Here is a 17,444-nt window from a genome sequence, read left to right as displayed (position 1 = left end):
GCCCGGCGCCCCTGGGCTCGGCTCTCCCGTTGCAGAAGCCGGAGCGCCCCCCCTCCACCCCCGACGCGCTCGCCTGCCTTTAGGGTCGCCTGCTGGCGCTCGACCCGCGCGGGGCTGGGCGGGGACGCAGGGAAGGGAAGGGACCCCCGATACCCCCCACCCCACCCGGCGCCTGTTTCCAGGTTGGCCACCGGCTCCCGGGGACGCGTGGCGGGCGACCCTTCTCGGAGCCGGGAGTCCGCCTGGCAGGGTCCCCGCACGCACCCCAAATCCCTGCGTGAAAGCGGATCGCGCTTTAAAAATAAAAGATCCTGGAGGAGGAGGAGGAGGAGGAGGAGGAGGAGGAGGATGATGATGATGAAACACAGGCCTTTAAAAATTATTAATAGGAATAATTGCAAATCATCCAGCATCATTGTAGGCTTAAAAAAAAAACACCACCAGGACTTTCCTTGTATATATATATATATGGACTTTCCCTACAAATAGATATCTAGATGTATATATCTATATATATCTGCCAAAGAAACGAACTGCAACCCCATCTCCATACCCCCCACCCCGGGAAGAAGGTTGCACTAAGGCGAAGAAGCCCCCCCCCCCACCGACGCCGGCTTGCAAATGAAACGTATCCTCTAGATCTCTATTAGCGAAAGGGGTGTGTGTGTGTGTGTGTGTGTGTGTGTGATGCCTGCGTGTGCCTTTTGGAGGGCGCGTTTGCAAAATATGAGCTAGCAATCTTTCTTATATATTCTCTCTCTCTCTCTTTCTCTCTCCTCCTTTCCACTTTTTAAAAAACATTTTCTTTTCTTTTTTGCTGCTAGGCTTTGCCTCTCGCTCCGGGGTGGGTGGGTATTTTAAGTGGGGGGGGGGAAGGAGGAGAGAGGGAGAGGGGAGAGGGGAGGGGCTGGTAACTCTCTGCCTGTCTGGAAGGCGGCGGGCAGCCTCCAGACAGGTGATGGGCGTTTCGACGGCCTGCTGGCTGCCGCTGCCAGGGTTTCACTTCGTCGTGATCTAAGCAAATATGCAGAAGTACCGGCTGGTCTAGTCGCGCGAAAGCCGGAGCAGAGCGCAGCAGCAAGCAGCGGCAGCAGCAAGCAGCAGCAGCAAACGCGGCCAGCTGCAAAGCCCTCACTCCCACCCCGCCCCACCCCACACTGCCCCCCTTTCCTCCTCTTTTTTGGGGGGGCGGGTGGGGGAGAGCGAGAAAGAGGGGGCGCACAGGCAAACCTCCACGCCTCTGCTTGGCCGTTTGCGCCTCTCCAAGGCGAGCCTTCCGACGTGCCAAGAAGAAGGAACCGATCCCGGCTCCAGCAAAGAGTCAACTGAGTGGAGACGTCTCTCCCCCCTCCCCCCGCAACCCCCCATCCTCTTTCTCCCCCAGACGCCCCCCCCAGCCCTCACCCCCCACCCCCCACCCCCAATCGCCAAGTGGCCGAGCCGGAGGGACCCCCACGCCGGTGGTTTTTCTTCGCCCCTCTCTGAGGGATGGTTGTTATGTTCCCAGCCCTAGGAGGCGGGCTGCTTCTCGAGCTCCTCCGCTTTCGCAGCCCGCTTGACTCGGCTTCCTGGCGACCGTGCCTGAGCCCGCGATGAGGACCTGGGCAGGATTTTGGCTCATGGGCTTTGGCTACTTTGCGCTGGCGATCTCGGAGGTAAGCTTCGTCTGGGCGCGCGTGCAAGCGGGGACGTGTGTGCGTGTGTGTGTTTGTGTGTGGGGAGAGAGCAGCTTAACACCCCCTCTTTTTTTTTTTTTTAGGCTCGAACTATTTCCATAGTTTCATTTTTCTATTATTTTTTGCATCTTGACATGACATGTGCAATCCCTTTTTGCACTGTTTTGCAGAGAGAGAGAGAGAGAGAGAGAGAGGGAGGAGAGCTGGTCTCTCTCCCCCTCCCCGCCCAAATATGTAGTCAGACGATCGGGTGTTTGCAATCCTATGCAATGGATCCGGCTTCACCTTGGAACAGGAGAGGCGGTGCTGGTGGCGTGGCAGAGGGAAACGGAGGGGGGGGGAGGGAGAGAGACCCTTTCCCCAAAATGTCACCTTCCAAAGACCAAAGTGTTAGTCAGGTGAGGCGGGGGGGGGGGGGGCGAGGAGAGAAATCCACTTGTCATGTCGAAATGCACAACCGCCTGCTCCGAATTAAGACCGGGTGTAGCACGTTGCTTACACACACACACACACACACACACTGGGCTGTCATTTAGGTTGCTGCTATTGCAGCCTATGATTCCCCCCCTTCTTTCTCCATGCCCGCCCCCACCCCCCGATGTGGCGTGCAATACGGCGTTACACGCGTGCAGACGGGCGACCATTGGAACGCGCTGCAAAGGCGATATGAGAGCGAGCGAGAGAACGATGGAATCGCCCTGGGTCCCTGTTAATGACAAACTAGCTTGAAACTGCTGAAGTAGTAGAAGGAAGCAATTAGGAGCGTCGCTTTCTAATTGATCTGCTTTTGCCATCTTCCTGAGCAACTCACTTTATAAGGTTAAGGAGAGAGAGAGAGAGAGAGAGAGAATAGTTTTTCCGACGTGTCTTGACTCGGAAGTATGTCCCATGGAGTCCAGTGGGATTTCTACCCCCCCTTTCCAATGAAGTGTGTTAGGTAGGATCGCAGCCTTATTTTTGGCGGAGGGGGGACACCCTGATCCAGCGAGAGAGATCTGGCGTTTGTTAAAAAGCTTGATCGAATCAAATGGAGACAAAATTCTTCTCTCCTTTTTCCCCCTTTCCATATTTGAGGTTCATTACAGGTGGCCATTTCTGGGGGAAAGGATTTGTGGGATATAAAGGGCCTATAGGAAGGATTGCTGCTGCTATTATTATTATTATTATTATTATTATTATTATTATTATTATTATTATTATAGATGATTGCCCTTGCCTGTAAGTGCTGGGGTGAGTGAATTGTCAACGCGGACCTCTCTTGCTGGTTTCCGGCGTGGGAAACCTGTAGGATTGTATTGGCTCTGGATATAATCTTCACTTCTCCCCTCCCTTCTCTCTCTCTCTCTCCCCCCCCCCCATGGATTTTGGAGAGGGGGGCGGAAAGGAGAGATAGGCAAGTTAAGTACTAAGCTGACACCATCAAGGATTGTCAGCCTCCAACTTTATTACCTTTGTATGTAAGTTTCCTGCGGCTGAAAGGATTTGCAAAGGTGAAACAGATGAAGCCCTGTTATACTGCGCATAATTTTTTAAAAAAGGAGAAAAAGGCTGTCCTCAGGCACAGGGCGGAAAGTCCTGGATCGCCTGATCCAATGCATGTTTGCACAGCTCCACTGAGTATAGGGGCACTTACTCCCAAGTAAGCATGTGTAAGCTAGCCGCTGCCTTTGAAGGATTCCCAGGGAGCTGGCATGGTACATCTCTTTCCTCCTGCTATTGGGTTCCCCCCACCCCTGAGATGGGCCCTAAGAACACCCACCCAACACAGTCCAATCCTGGCTCAGAAGACAGAGCCATGAATTTTGCATGGTGCTTACTCCCAAGTCTGGCTGCCTGCAATTGCAGCTGTGTGGTGGCCTATGTTTACCATGTTTACTCAAGAAGCAAATCCCACTGGATTCAATTGGATTTACTCCCAAGGACTGCAGCTTTAAAAGCAGTGTCTACCCCCCCTCCCCGCCCTGTGCACTCCCCGGCCCACTCCTCTTTTCGCCTTATTGGGCTTCTAAGAGGTCTTGAAAACAGAGGAAGGAAGATTTTCTGGGTGGGAAATGCAGATTCCAAATCCTTCTGGATCCTCAAAAGCCTCCAGGCAAAAGTGGACACCTGCAAGGTACAGGAGGCAGCAAAATTAGGATTTGTGTTGTTAGGTTGGATGCAGGTTCAAGATTATTATTATTATTATTATTTAAAAAATAAACTGGCTTCTCCTGTTTTTACTTAGCAGTTTGAGGTGGAAGAGAGGGAGGTTGGTTCTGTGATTTCCCCAGCCCTACAGGCTCTGTTCAAAAGGTGATTTTGGAGCGAGACAAGAGAGTGACTCGCCGATTCTGTCTGTCTCTCTTCTTTTTTTTGAAAAAAATAAAAAAAGGAAGCTGAAATTCCTCAAGAGGTTATCGAAAGACTGGCTCACAGCGAAATCCACAGCATCCGTGACTTGCAGCGCCTCCTGGAGATAGACTCCGTAGGTAAATTATTCCCATGCTTTTTCTACTTTCGATCCGATCAAATAAAAATAAATGCATGCCTCATATATATAATGAAACAGACGATGCTTCGGAGAGCACTGAGTTCTTGTGGTAAAAGCAGTTTGTTTGTGTGTGGGATGTTCTCATGTCAGTTTCATGGGACTGACCCGGTCTCCTCAATCCAGGTCTCCTCAATCTCCTCTTCATTCACTCCTGCTTTTGGGCAGTGAGGTACTCCGTAACCCAAAGGTCAGCGAGAGGCTGATTCAGGCATTTTTTCTAAGCCACGAGAATGTGTTGGCCTCTGAACAGAGACTCACAGCCTCCGGCCCGGCTGAGGTTGTCATTTGGAGTTCGGATGCGCCTTGAAAGACAACGCGGCTCCTGCACGCAACGTAAGAACCTGGATCGGAACAAGGGTTCACTTGGACTGGATTGTTGGCTTTCCCCCTCCCCAGCAGAAAGCTGGATGTTCCTAGGAAGTTCCCAGGCAGGGCTTTCCCACTGCTGTCCCCCCAACCTCACAACTAGAATGAACCTAGGTGTACCTTTGAACCATGTGGTGCTACATGTCTGGCTGGATCAGGTGTTCTTCTGTTTCTGAAATATTGGTTGGGCAGCCTTGGTTGCGTTTGCTGTTGAATGGCTGGATGGATTCTTGTTTTAAGCAGGCCAACTTTATTAATTATATTCAATGCATACAACTTGCCCTTCAATAAGATTGCTAAAAAACGTTATTTGGATTGTATTGCTATGGTTTTTCATTTATATTGGGTATGTGGGACGTGTGGCCTGCTGGATGGGGTAACTCAGTGAGGTTGTGCTTTGAAGGAAGATATTCTGCCTTATGAGCCTGCATACATTTTAAGATTCTTAGAGAGGCTTTTCCCACCTTCTTCGGAGGCACGCTTGGCAGGAACATGAGGCAGGGCCTTCTCTGTGGTGGCTCCCAGGCTCTGGACCTCCCTGCCAATGGAGGCAAGGGCTAGCTCCGTCTTTGTTGTTCTGCTAGCAGGCAAAGACCTTTTTATTCAGGCAGTTCTGGGTCTGTTAAGCAATTTTGTTTCCTGAACCAGGTTTTGACAAGTGGGTGCTGTGTTTATTTCTTACTTCTTTTTCACCTGTTTTTTTTTTTAATAACCCATGTTGTAATTAATGTGGTTATGTTTTAATTGTGTTGCATTTGATCTGTATTTTATTATTGCTAGGTGCCTTGAGCACTATTTTTAGTGGAAAGGTGGGATATAAATTAAATGGATGAGTGAATGAAATAAATACATGATATGCCCATTTTACAGACAGGGAACTGAGTCTGGTAACTATTGCCTCTCATAGAGTTTTTAGTGGGAAGGTGGGCTAGACATTGAACAAACAAATATAATATTTCCATTTCACAGAGAGGAAACTAAGGGCGATACCCAAAGCTTCTCTGAGAGTTTCTGGTTAAGTTGGAATTTGAACTCAAGGTCTCTTCAAGCCTTTTACCCATCAATTCACACAAATTGTTTCCCTTGTCTTGATTGGACGGTGTTAGTTCTATTCACATGCCTGTATCGCCACATAATTTTTCCAAGTGAAAGTCAGACTGCAGACTTATACCCATTTGCTTGTGAGTAAGTCCCAGTGAACTCAAGGAGAGTTATTTCGGAGCAGTCTTAGCTAAGATTGCACTGTCAACCTGATGATTGTATTATGCGAAGTGGTCTGATTGAAAAGTATAGTGTTTGAGCCCCGTTGACAGGGAAGTTCTGCCTATGGTTTTAGTTCGGGGGTGATCCCATTCACATGTGCAATCTTGTCCCTTGAGGTTATCAAAGGCTGGAACACATATCTTTGACCAGCTGAATTTTAGATGCTGTTAACCAAAACCTGATTGGGTGTGTGTGCATTCTTTAAATATAGAACTGAGATATCTCTGTGTGTGTGTGTGTGTGTCTGTGTTTGTAGCTGGTTTCTCCTCTTAAGAGATTATCTGTTTTTCATAACACAACAGCTTCATAAAATACACACTGCAAGCATTGACATATCTTCATATTTTAAGCCTCCCAACCCAATTGAGACAAGCATCTTTATCGCTGGATGTGACTTTCTATTTTTGGTGATCTCCACATTTTTTCCAGGATTATTTCTGCAGCCAGGAAGAATTCCCATCTATTGCCTGTAATTTATGCCACTGTGCTGTTATCGTTAAGATCCATTGCCTTGGGGGTCATTTATTCCAATTCATGTTTATGAATGAAGTCATGTCTTTACAAGATGGTGTGTTTTTTTAAAAAAATTGAAGTGAAAGGGAAAATCTTCCCTTCCTTTCGACTTAAACCTGAAAGCCTTTCCCAGTGAGTTTCAAAACAATCAGCATTCACATATTTCATTTAAAAATAGCCCAAGGTTATTTTCTGCATCATTAAGGCCTACAAATGCTTCGAAGGGCAAATGTGTAATTTACCAATATTTCTATACTGCAACAGAGCAATCCTGTTATTAAATTTGATCTCAGACAGTTGTCAGCATTGAATCCAAACACATCCATGATGGTGCGCTACGCCGGGAGCGATTGCTTTGTTTATTTTGCAAAAATACAAACGGAAAAAAAAATACATTAAAACAAAACAAGGGAAGGTTCTACCCATCTTACATCCTTGAGCCAAGAATCTGGCAAGTTGTTGCTTGTGTTAACAGTAGAGCTGCTTCATTTAAACAAAGGCTGCATAGCTGTTATGCTTTTAAGAAAAAAAATATGAAAGAAAAGAATTGCAGGGCCCCTTTGAAAGTTGAACTTGAGAGCTGCAGCACTCACCTGATTTTCTTTAAATGAGTACTTCTCATTTCACTGGGTCTGCTCTAGAGTAAGTGGATTCATGTTTGCATGCTAAAGGCACAATCCACCAGGAAACTTCTCTTGTGCAAGCCTTATTTCTATAGAGCTGCAAGAGGTGAAGAAAAAGGCAGATAAAATAGCCCCCAAAACTTAAGAGTGAGAAAAGGCTGCTAAGGCAGAGGTTTGTAAAATTATGCATGGCGTGATGAGAGGTAATAGAGAGATGTATCTGATGATGATGATGATGATGATGATGATGATGATTATTATTATTTAGGGTGACCATATGAAAAGGAGGACAGGGCTCCTGTATCTTTAACAGTTGCATAGAAAGGGGAATTTCAGCAGGTGTCATTTGTATGTATGGAGAACCTGCTGAAATTCCCTCTTCAACACAACAGTTAAAGCTGCAAGAGCTATACTACAGTGACCAGATTTAAAAGAGGGCAGGGCACCTGCAGCTTTAACTGTTGTGATGAAGAGGACATTTCACCAGGTTCTCCATATATACAAATGACACCTGCTGAAATTCCCTTTTCTATGCAACTGTTAAAGATACAGGAGCCCTGTCCTCCCTTTCATAATGTCACTTCTTCTTCTTCTTCTTCTTCTTCTTCTTCTTCTTCTTCTTATTATTATTATTATTATTATTATTATTATTATTTGCAGTTATATCCTGCCCTTTGTCCAAGTAGCTCATGGTAAGATACATGGTTCACTTCCTTGTTTTATCCTTACACAGCAACCCTGTGAGATGGGTTAGGATGAGAAATAGTGACTGGCCATGGGTCAACCTGTGAACTTCAAGGCTGAATGGGGATTTAACTTTGGTCTCCCCTGGCCTCATTTGATACTCCAATCCAGTCTTCTCCAACTTGCTGTCCTCCAGATGTTTTGGACTACAACTCCCATAACTCCTGACCACTGGCAGTCTTTGTGACTCCCCACTTTTTCTCCTGATTTGTAATATATTTCTTTCATGGTTGCCCAGAGGAAATTTTCACTCACCACAGGTGACCAAGCAGATAGCCCTTTTGCAAGTCTGTAGAGCTGACATGGATTAAAATATTTTCATAGGTGATTTTTCCAATTAGTTTTCTACATCTCTTTTGCCATTTGCTCCTGTCTAACCTCTCTCTGCTCTTGTTTCTTCCCTTGCTAGCTTTTAAACTTCTTCCTTCAAGGATCCTATAGTGTCACGTTGATAGCACTATTGTCATAGCGCTGTGGCAAACCAGCTCTTGCACAATGTCAATAGAGCTTTCTAGCACAACTGCTGCCCTGGGAAACTTGTTGCACAAGCAAGCACTGTTGATATCATGCCAATGTCGTTCTAGTCTGGTGCTGTGACACCATTGGACCCTGATAGACTATTGGGTTATCTCCCACCCCAGCTGGCTGGGAGTTGGCAGACAGCAACTCTTGTTTTTGCTGCTTGTTCACTCAGTTGAATTTCTTTCTGCCGGGACCCACACACCTTCCCTTAATGTCTGGTTAATGGTGGGAAGTTGTAGTGCTACAGGAGCATGGCGGCATCTCCAGCGTTGGTTTTGTTGTTATCAGGGTGGACAATACTTAGAAAACCTACAGATGGAGTCACTTAATGGGCGCTTATCCACATGTGGAAAGTGAGAATTGTTTTTAGTGGCAAGCCCCACCCACGTCTGACACCGAGCCCCACCCATATAGGGAGCATGACATCATCACAGCATGAGTACCAATGGCCAGGCTTCATGAAGACTTGATGAGGCCTTCCTGGTCTATCAAGGCTGTGATGTCGCGATCTCGCTTATCAGGCTTGGCCAACCCTGCGGGCCCCCCGTGTCAACAGAATTACATGCCACATGTTTATGGAATGCTCATAAAATTAGAAACCACGCCCCCAGATCATCTGACCTCACGTGAAAGCAAATAAACAACAATGTGGCAGGTATCGATATTCCCGGCCTCCCTCTTAAAAATAACTGGCTGAATGGTTCTTTTACGATCTGGGCTTGTAAAGCAATAGAAACTCCTGTCTGTGTTTAACAAGGTTTTGGTGCTGGGTGTATACCGCAGAATAAGACCTTTTCTGGGTAAACAGCAATTCCCTTAAGTCAAGCTCAGTCATGCTGACTTCCAGGGTTTTGAACATTATACTCCAGAAGGCATGACAAGGAAGTATGTGGTATAGCTTTCAGTGAGATGTATGTCTTCAAGTTGGTTGATTGCTCCATGTTGGAGGTTAGGAGTAGGTGACTGAAGATGTATATCTAGAGCGTTCTCTTTAATAATCTCTGGCGGTGATTGCCAGCAGAAATGGAAACCAAAACAGAACCAGTGAGAAACAAGTGGGAGGTAGCAGAAATCAGAAGTGTGTATATATAAAACACAAAAAGGGTCATCTCTACCCCTAAAACAGCACTATGAGGGCAGAAGATGGTCGGTAGCCTAGTCAGTTGCATGTCAGTTCCAAAAGAAGCATGCAAAACGCGATGTGGGGATGGAATGGAGTATCGTTGAACAGGGCATGGCTAGCTGACTGAGCGGCCGGCTGGTTGGTATGCACTGTAACATTTTGTTGCAGCTCCTGCTTTTCTATATCTATCAGGTCCCTAGTTGAAATCAAATCAAAACATCTAAAACAGGACGGCCCTAAACGTCCTGTCTGATCACACTGTTTAAACCCTCCAATTCCTGAAAGGGAGTCGAAATAAGAAGGGTTTAAATGCTTCCGGACTAAACTCTCAGGACTGATTCACATGCATACATTCATCATTCTTCTGCTCCCTTCCCTTCATGATCCTCAGCTTAAGATGTGAACTGCTTCCACAGAAAGTATTATGATTAGGGTGATGACAACTCTGTCTGTGATGGCCTGATATTTCCCCATATTCCATCCATTACTTAGAGAATCATAGAAGAGTAGAGTGGGAAGGGGCCTATAAGGTCATCAAGTCCGATCCCCTGCTCAATGCAGGAATCCACATTAAAGCATACCTGACAGGTAGCTGTCCAGCTGCCTCTTGAATGCCTCTAGTGTGGGAGAGCCCACAACCTCCCTAGGTCATGGGTTCCATTGTTGTACCACTCTAACAGACTGGAAGTTTTTCCTGATGTCCAGCTGGAATCTGGCTTCCTGTAACTTGAGCCCATCATTCTGTGTCCTGCTTTCTGGGAGGATCGAGAAGAGATCCTGGCCCTCCTCTGTGGGACAACCTTTCAAGTATTTGAAGAGTGCTATCAGGTCTCTCCTCAGTCTCCTCTTCTCCAGGCTAAACATGCCCAGTTCTTTCAGTCTCTCCTCATAGGGCTTTGTTTCCAGACCCCTGATCACCCTCATTGCAGTCATCAAGAGATGAACATGCAAATGTGAACACAACCTTTGGCTTTGGCTTTTCGATAGTTCTCACTCAGTTCAAAACAAATTGTGATGTTCAGAGCAGAATCCTTCTATCTACCTATCTTTCTCCTGCCCCCCACCCCAAAGCCATGGTCAGAAGTACAAGGTGCTTTTCTACCAGGAGTCCTCATCTTTCTGCAGGGGGTGACGTGCAGGTTCTAGATCAGAGGACACACTGGTTCGTTACCAGTGTGGACAACAGGAAGCATATCTCTTCCTCACTCTGGGCAAAATGGAATATCCAAACATGTTAGGAACATAGGAAGTTGCCTTATACTGAGTCAGACCCTGGGTCCATCTAGCCCAGTAGGGTCAACACTGACTGGCAGCAGCAGCTCTCCATGGTTTCGGGCAGGATTCTTTCCTGACCTACCTGGAGATGCCAGGGATCAAACCTGGGACCTTCTGCATGCAAAGCCGGTGCTCTACAGCTGAGCTACAGCTTCCTTGTAAGACGTTGTTAGCCTTGGGCTTTATATATTTATTTACATTGATATCCTGTCTTTTCCCCCAGGAAGTCCAGCTGGTCTCTATGGTGTCTCCTTCATTTTATCCTCACAACATCCCTGCGAGGTAGGGTAGGCTGAGAGTTGGTGACTGGCCCAAGTCAGTCAGTGAGTTTCATGGCCGAGTGAGGATTTGAACCTTAGTTTTCCCAAAACTAATCTGGCACTCTAACCACTGTAGGCTACATTTTCCATAACTGAGCTCATCTGTCTATGCGCCCATTCAGAAGACATCTTAAACCATGACTTTAACCATGGTGGTTAAGCCAGAAAGCCAGGCTGTGTTCAGAAGACACCTTAAACCATGGCTTTAACCACGGTGGTTAAGCCAGAAAGCCAGGCTGTGTTTAGAAGACACCTTAAACCATGGCTTTAACCACGGAGGTTAAGCCAGAAAGCCAGGCTGTGTTCAGAAGACACCTTAAACCATGGCTTTAACCATGGTGATTAAGCCAGAAATCCAGGCTGTGTTCAGAAGACACCTTAAACCATGGCTTTAACCATGGTGGTTAAGCCAGAAAGGTAGGCTGTGTTCAGAAGACACCTTAAACCATGGCTTTAACCATGGTGGTTAAGCCAGAAAGCCAGGCTGTGTTCAGAAGACACCTTAAACCATGTCTTTAACCATGGTGGTTAAGCCAGAAAGCTAGGCTGTATTCAGAAGACACCTTGAACCATGGCTTTAACCATGGTGGTTAAGCCAGAAAGCCAGGCTGTGTTCAGAAGACATCTTAAACCATGGCTTTAACCATGGTGGTTAAGCCAGAAAGCTAGGCCGTGTTCAGAAGACACCTTAAACCATGTCTTTAACCACAGTGAATAAGGCTTTTTGCTTTATTCACCACAGTTAAAGCTGTGGTTTAAGGTGTCTACTGAATGGGGTCTATGTGATCTTGCAGTTTAAATGTGACCAATACAAGGGCACTCTTCTCTTACCTTAAGGATTGTGTTGGAATATAAGGGCGGGGGGATGCGACCTCTCAAATATGCTAGTCCTAAACCTTACAGGGCTCCTATCTATTTAGGAACGGGGTTCCTGCATTAAAATATACATTTGTTGGTTTTGTGAACGGCACTGAACCTCATGCAATTCTGGCATGAAAGCATTTTAATTTGGCTGAGTTGAAGATGCAGGCTGGTCTACACAAGCTGTTGGTCATCTAACACAGTTGATGACCTTTGGCCAGTGAGTCACCTGTTGCCACCGAAAAGTGTTTGTGGCTGAGCTGATGGTGGCTGATAAGAAAAATATATTTTATTTGCGGTGATTAATCTGAGATGTCATAACCCCCCCCCTCTCTCACACACACAATTCAATGAGTGATGAGCGTGCATGTATGAACTGGTCCCTCACCTGTCTTTGGAATGTAAAGCTAATGTGATCCTACTCTATAAACAACTGTCGCACAGAATATTTGCCTGCATTATTACTAACAACTAAGAGAGTAATAAGGCTGAGATAATTTCTTACATGCTCAAAATGTGATGTCCTGCGGCTATGATCAAGCTACATCCAGAGAGTAATTAATGCTCTCGCGCGCGCATAACTTGCACAAATCGGCTGCTTGGGTTAGCCCCCCTGAAACAACAGTTGGGGCGGGAGAGTTGTTTGCCTGCGAACCAAGAGTTTTCCTTCGCCTCCCTTTGAACAGAAAGTAGCAACAACAGCAGACACAGCTGAAACGGGGGCCTCTGAGCACTTATGCCTTCATAATCTCTTAGAGATTTAAAATGGGAAATACCTTATACCGAGGAGGACTTCATTCTCTCAGGAATTCTTTCACTATAGGAATTCTGCCATGTTTGAAATACACCCATGTGTATTAGGCATTCCCAAATGCATGAATCCAGATTTGGTGTGTGTGTCTCTCTCTCTCTCTGTGTGTGCATGTATGTTCCCTGATGCGGAGTCCCTGAGATTAGGGGGGTTGGCCTAGAAATGCAGCAATCAGAAGCAGAGCTGGCGCCAACCATAGGCACGACTGGGCATCTGCTGAGGGTCCACACCCTGGCAGGGGCCCACTGAGAAGAGTTGCCTGGAGAGGCCGCTTCTTTTCACCGCTCCCAACTCCTTGTTTACCTGCCTCCTGTTCTGGTTCGGAAAACGGTGGCCGTGAGAAGGAGGGGCAGCAGATGTCATGGCCTCCTCGCTGCTTGGCTTTCGGTCTCTCAAGCCAGCAACTTGTACCAACAATGAGGAAGAGGAGGAGGAGCAAGAACAGCTGGGGGCAATGGTGGCGCATAGGTAGAATTCACCGAGGGAAGGGCCCATTGTAGGTCTCCTACCCCAAAAGTCCTCAAATACCTGGAGCTGGCACGAGCTGGAGAGGCCTCTGCCAGTCAAGATAGGCCTTGCTGAGCCCAGCGGATTCCATACTCTGGCTTCATCCTCCTCCTCCTTTCCCTGAACAAAATATTTTGTCCCAGAGCCCTTATCACCCTCAGCCTCGCCGCAACCCCCGTGAGACAGATTGCTTGGCGTTCCTGTTTTGCAGATGGGAAATAGGGGAGAGGGAGCGAGGGAGGGAAGGTTTTGCTTGGGACACCTGTAGAGAAGGAAGGGAATGACCTCCAAATCGCAACTCTGGATGGAGCTCCGGCAGCTGTTCATTATGTTGCCTGTTTTTGCTTTTCTCTGCTTGTTTTGGGGGATTGTGCATGGCTCTCCTCTGTATCCAGAACTTCCTAGCCTACGGCTGTGTGGCTGATGTCGTGGGCCCCTTGGATGTGCCGTCTTTGCATTGTTGCTCCTTCTCCGGGGTTGGCTCATGCCTGGCGTCTCCCCACAACCCTGCTAGGCTGGTTGCCATATTGCCATATGCTTTGCCTGCAGTATGTGGATGGTGTCACGTTAGCTTGAAAGGGCCGTCACGGACCATATGTGGCATGTCGCATCCGTCACCATCAATGGCTTTCCCATTGAAAGGTTCTGAAAATGATAAGCCTACTCATACTGGTGGCAACTGGTTGGCTGCTTCAGAAAATGGGATGTTGGCCTAGATGTACCTTTATTCCGATCCTGCAGAGGTGGTCTTATGTTTGTAGATTTGGAAGGGACCCTGAAGATCATCTAGTGCAATGCAGGCTCTGCAACTACGGCATCCCTGACAGATGGCCAGCCAACCCTTGTTTAAATAACTCCAGTGAAGGAGAACCCACCACCTCCCAAGGCAATCTGTTGCACTACTGAATAGCCCCAATTGTTAGGACGTTTATCTTAATGTTTAGCCAAAATTTGCTTCTCTGTAACTTCCAACCATTGGTTTTAACCATTGGAAACTCCATAGCGTGTAGGCAGGGCTGGCCCTATCATTAGGCAAGGTGAGGCAGCTGCCTCAGGCAGCAGATTTTGAAAAGGCAACAAATTGTTAATGATTTAATTTATTATTATTGCATTTTTACTCCCAGGGAGAGGCACTCGGGAAGTTTTCTGCATCAGGTTCCAAAATAACATGGCCAGATTTGAGTACGAAACACCGTGACTTGGGGAGAGGGGTGTCACTTGATATTTTGCCTCAGGCAGCAAAATGTCTTGGATTGGCCTGCCATGTAGTCAATTACTTAAGGGTCTCATTTGAGAGATGTTGCTCCCAAGTTGCAATGTCCGTTGCTGGCTAGCTCTAGGTTGCCCTCCAACCCTCCCTTCTATGACATCAGAGCAGCTAAGCCAATGGCCTCCTGAGAGGCTGATAAGTAAAGTAACACATCTACCTGACAATGTCCATTGTGACATGAGAGCTAACCAGCGAATGACATCATCCGGAGAGGCAGGAGCGATGGAGAGTGAAGAGGTCAAGGAGTTCTTGTTCTTGGTGCGTGTGGACACACCTCATGATCCGCTGCTGATGGAAGCATCTTAACAGCTCTTTACTTTCGCTGCGCCTCACAGAACCTGGAATTCCAATTCCCATCTTTTAACAGATGGGGACACTGTGGCAAAGTAGGGACTGTGGGGCGTGCCTGATTGCTGAGTCTCTACTTGAAGCTGGGTTGTTGTCAGTGATCCAGAATTCCATCCTCCTGGCTTTTTGCCAGAATAGAAGATGTGGGGGGAAAAAGCTCAATTAATGGATCAGCTTGCTGTTTTCGGTAGTTTCATACTTTCTGTAAAACTAGGGCTTTCTCCCTTTATTTTCTTTGAAAACCAACAGTCACAGAGTGTACCTGTGAATTTGGGTTGCTAAGGATGTATGATGAATCAGGAAAACTCAAATTTTCTTAAATTCTCTGAACTTCATCTTGAAGTTGGTTCTAACCCAAATCTGCATCACATTGTGAGTTTTTTTCTTAGCATGTGAAAATCCATGTACATTTCCCCAAATTTATGCATCAGTTGTGCTCATCTTCAAAATGAAAATATTCGTCTCCCATTGATTAAAGAATATTTGCGTGCCTTTTTTATTTTTAAAATGCACATTTTTCATGCACGTTTTCCAAATGTACGCATGCGGTCGAAGACATGTTTATTGGTCCCCGAATCACATTGCAAAATAGGAAATGTACAACCTTCAAACGCAGATTGTTTCCGAGTCTGTGTTTAGTCCAGAAGTTGCGAACTGGGTAAATCTTGTATTAAAAAAGCAAAGTGAAATGAATTTCTCATGCATCCCTACTTTCATATGCTTGGCTGCATCCTTTTTAATTTCTTGAAGAAGTTGCTTCCTGTCTAAAAGGAAAGGAACTCTGCGCATAGATATATTTTGTCAATGGACCTTTTTAAAAAGATACACACAGCAATTTTGTTGTCCTCATAGGGAGCACTCTGTACATGTTCAGAGGCATTCTATTATCATTATGGTTATTATTATTGAATCAAAATGTTGGAACTTCTATCTAATTTGAACTGAGCTCTGGCACATTAATGTTTTGGAGACTTTGGTTCTTACAACAGAATGTGGTTTTGTTTTTTCATAGAGGGAGCTCCTTTGTAAGAGATTTTTGAATGTTTCCGTATTAGTTCTGTTCTGTATCCTAAGCAATCCGACGCCTTTCATTCTTTCTTGCCACTGTTGGCATCCTACTCACCTACAAAAACCATACGGGCTGCGCTCAGCCATTCAGTTCTTTTCTGGCCTACCGGTTTGAGTCCACTGCATGAAATACAACCTGATGCAGTCCCTTGCTTATTTAAACAGGGTCAAGACCAAGAGGGAGCAGGTCAGGTAGATTCTCAAAAGGGTGACGCATGACGCTTTTCATAAGTCAGCTGAAAATGCTGTGGGGTGATATTGTCAGGAATGCTTATACCACATTGTCCTTTCTGTTTCAGCTCAATTACACCAGGTAAACCCACCTTACATTTCCTATTGTGATTATCAATCCTTTTTAATAGATCGATTTTTCAATGGAGCCGTGAGCTAACATAAGTGTACGTTTGTGTGTGATCTTTAATGTCAACGCAGTAAGATGAGCAGATGAAATAGATGGTTGTTATCTGAGGCTTGCTGTCGTATTTGTGGGAAAGCCAGTGGGCTGTCTTGCACGTTAGATTGAATTCCTGGAAGATGGAAGGATGCCGTGGGAATCTCATAACCTTGAGGCTTCATACTTCTGGAGGCCTTGATTTTGCAGATATGCTAAGTCATCTCTGTGCTCGAGATTTGCACTTTGCATGCCTTCCAGTTATTTGCATTGAGAAGGTACAGCCGCTACCGTATTATTTTGAGCTCTTTTAGAGGGTCTACTGCAGCCTTGGTGCCCTCCAGCTGTTTTGGACAATGACACAAACATTCCTGACCATTGGCCATGCCGGCACGGGAAACATCTGAAAGGCACCAGGTTGGGGAAGTGTGGTCTGCTGATTTTCTTCCTAAATACTGAATCTGCCTTGGCGCTTGGGGTGCTTCCAGACAGTAGCTGTTCCAGTTGTTGTTCTGGTTCAAGCAGATGGGCAACTCTGCTCCCAGATGTCTGGAATCCAAGAGATGTTCTGTAGCCAGTGGACAGTCGTACAAACTAATGTGTTTTTGAGAGGCAGGGAGGCATTTCTGTAGGCGTGCTTGGTGGGAACATGGGAGAGGGCCTTCTCAGTGGCTGCTCCAGTCCTTTGGAACTCTCTTCCCGGGGAAGGTAGACTGGTTCCCTCCTTGATGGGCTTTTGGAAGGAGGCAAAAACTTGTTTGTTCCAGCAGGCTTTTGGTGAATAATCTGGTCCTCCATCTATGTTAAGGACTTGTAAAGTTTGTTTTAATATTGGGTTTTTTTTTTGTACATTTCTTTACCTAGGTTTAAAATGTATATGTTCTAAATTTTGTAAGGCCGCCTTGAGGCCCAGTATTGGGCAAAAGGTGGGATAATAATAATAATAATAATAATAATAATAATAATAATAATAATAGTTTTTGTGTTCAGCCCTCCAGGCACCGGCGAATGAGGGATGTTCAAACTCATTGATGTTCTCTGAACATCAGCTCACTTCTCAACTCTCTTCCATTTGCACTCGCATCTGCGCTCACCGTTCGTTCGCCGTGGATGGAAAAATTGTGCAAAAAATGAGCGGCTATCAAAAGTTGCACAAGCAATTTTCCAAATTTTGCAAGAATTCCCCACATTGACGAAAGAGCGGGAGTTTTAAAGTGTGTGGGTTTTGAGAAA

The 17,444-nt window shown here is 46.2% G+C and overlaps 1 protein-coding gene across 1 annotated transcript in view; it reads left to right on the top strand.

Annotated features, from left to right (window-relative positions):
- Positions 1-1,410: 1,410 nt before the first annotated feature.
- The window catches only part of PDGFA (platelet derived growth factor subunit A), a 62,264-nt gene continuing 46,230 nt past the window's right edge, over positions 1,411-17,444 (top strand). The window contains exons 1-2 of the mRNA XM_063143655.1: positions 1,411-1,655; positions 4,048-4,144. Coding sequence (XP_062999725.1) covers positions 1,593-1,655; positions 4,048-4,144 — 160 coding nt within the window. The 5' untranslated portion in view covers positions 1,411-1,592. The remainder of the gene's footprint in view (positions 1,656-4,047; positions 4,145-17,444) is intronic.

The sequence above is a fragment of the Elgaria multicarinata genome, chromosome 17, assembly GCF_023053635.1.
Source record: "Elgaria multicarinata webbii isolate HBS135686 ecotype San Diego chromosome 17, rElgMul1.1.pri, whole genome shotgun sequence".
In the NCBI taxonomy this organism is placed as follows: Eukaryota; Metazoa; Chordata; class Lepidosauria; order Squamata; family Anguidae; genus Elgaria; species Elgaria multicarinata.
Note: the sequence above shows the minus strand (reverse complement) of the source record. Positions and strands in the feature narration are given on the sequence as shown.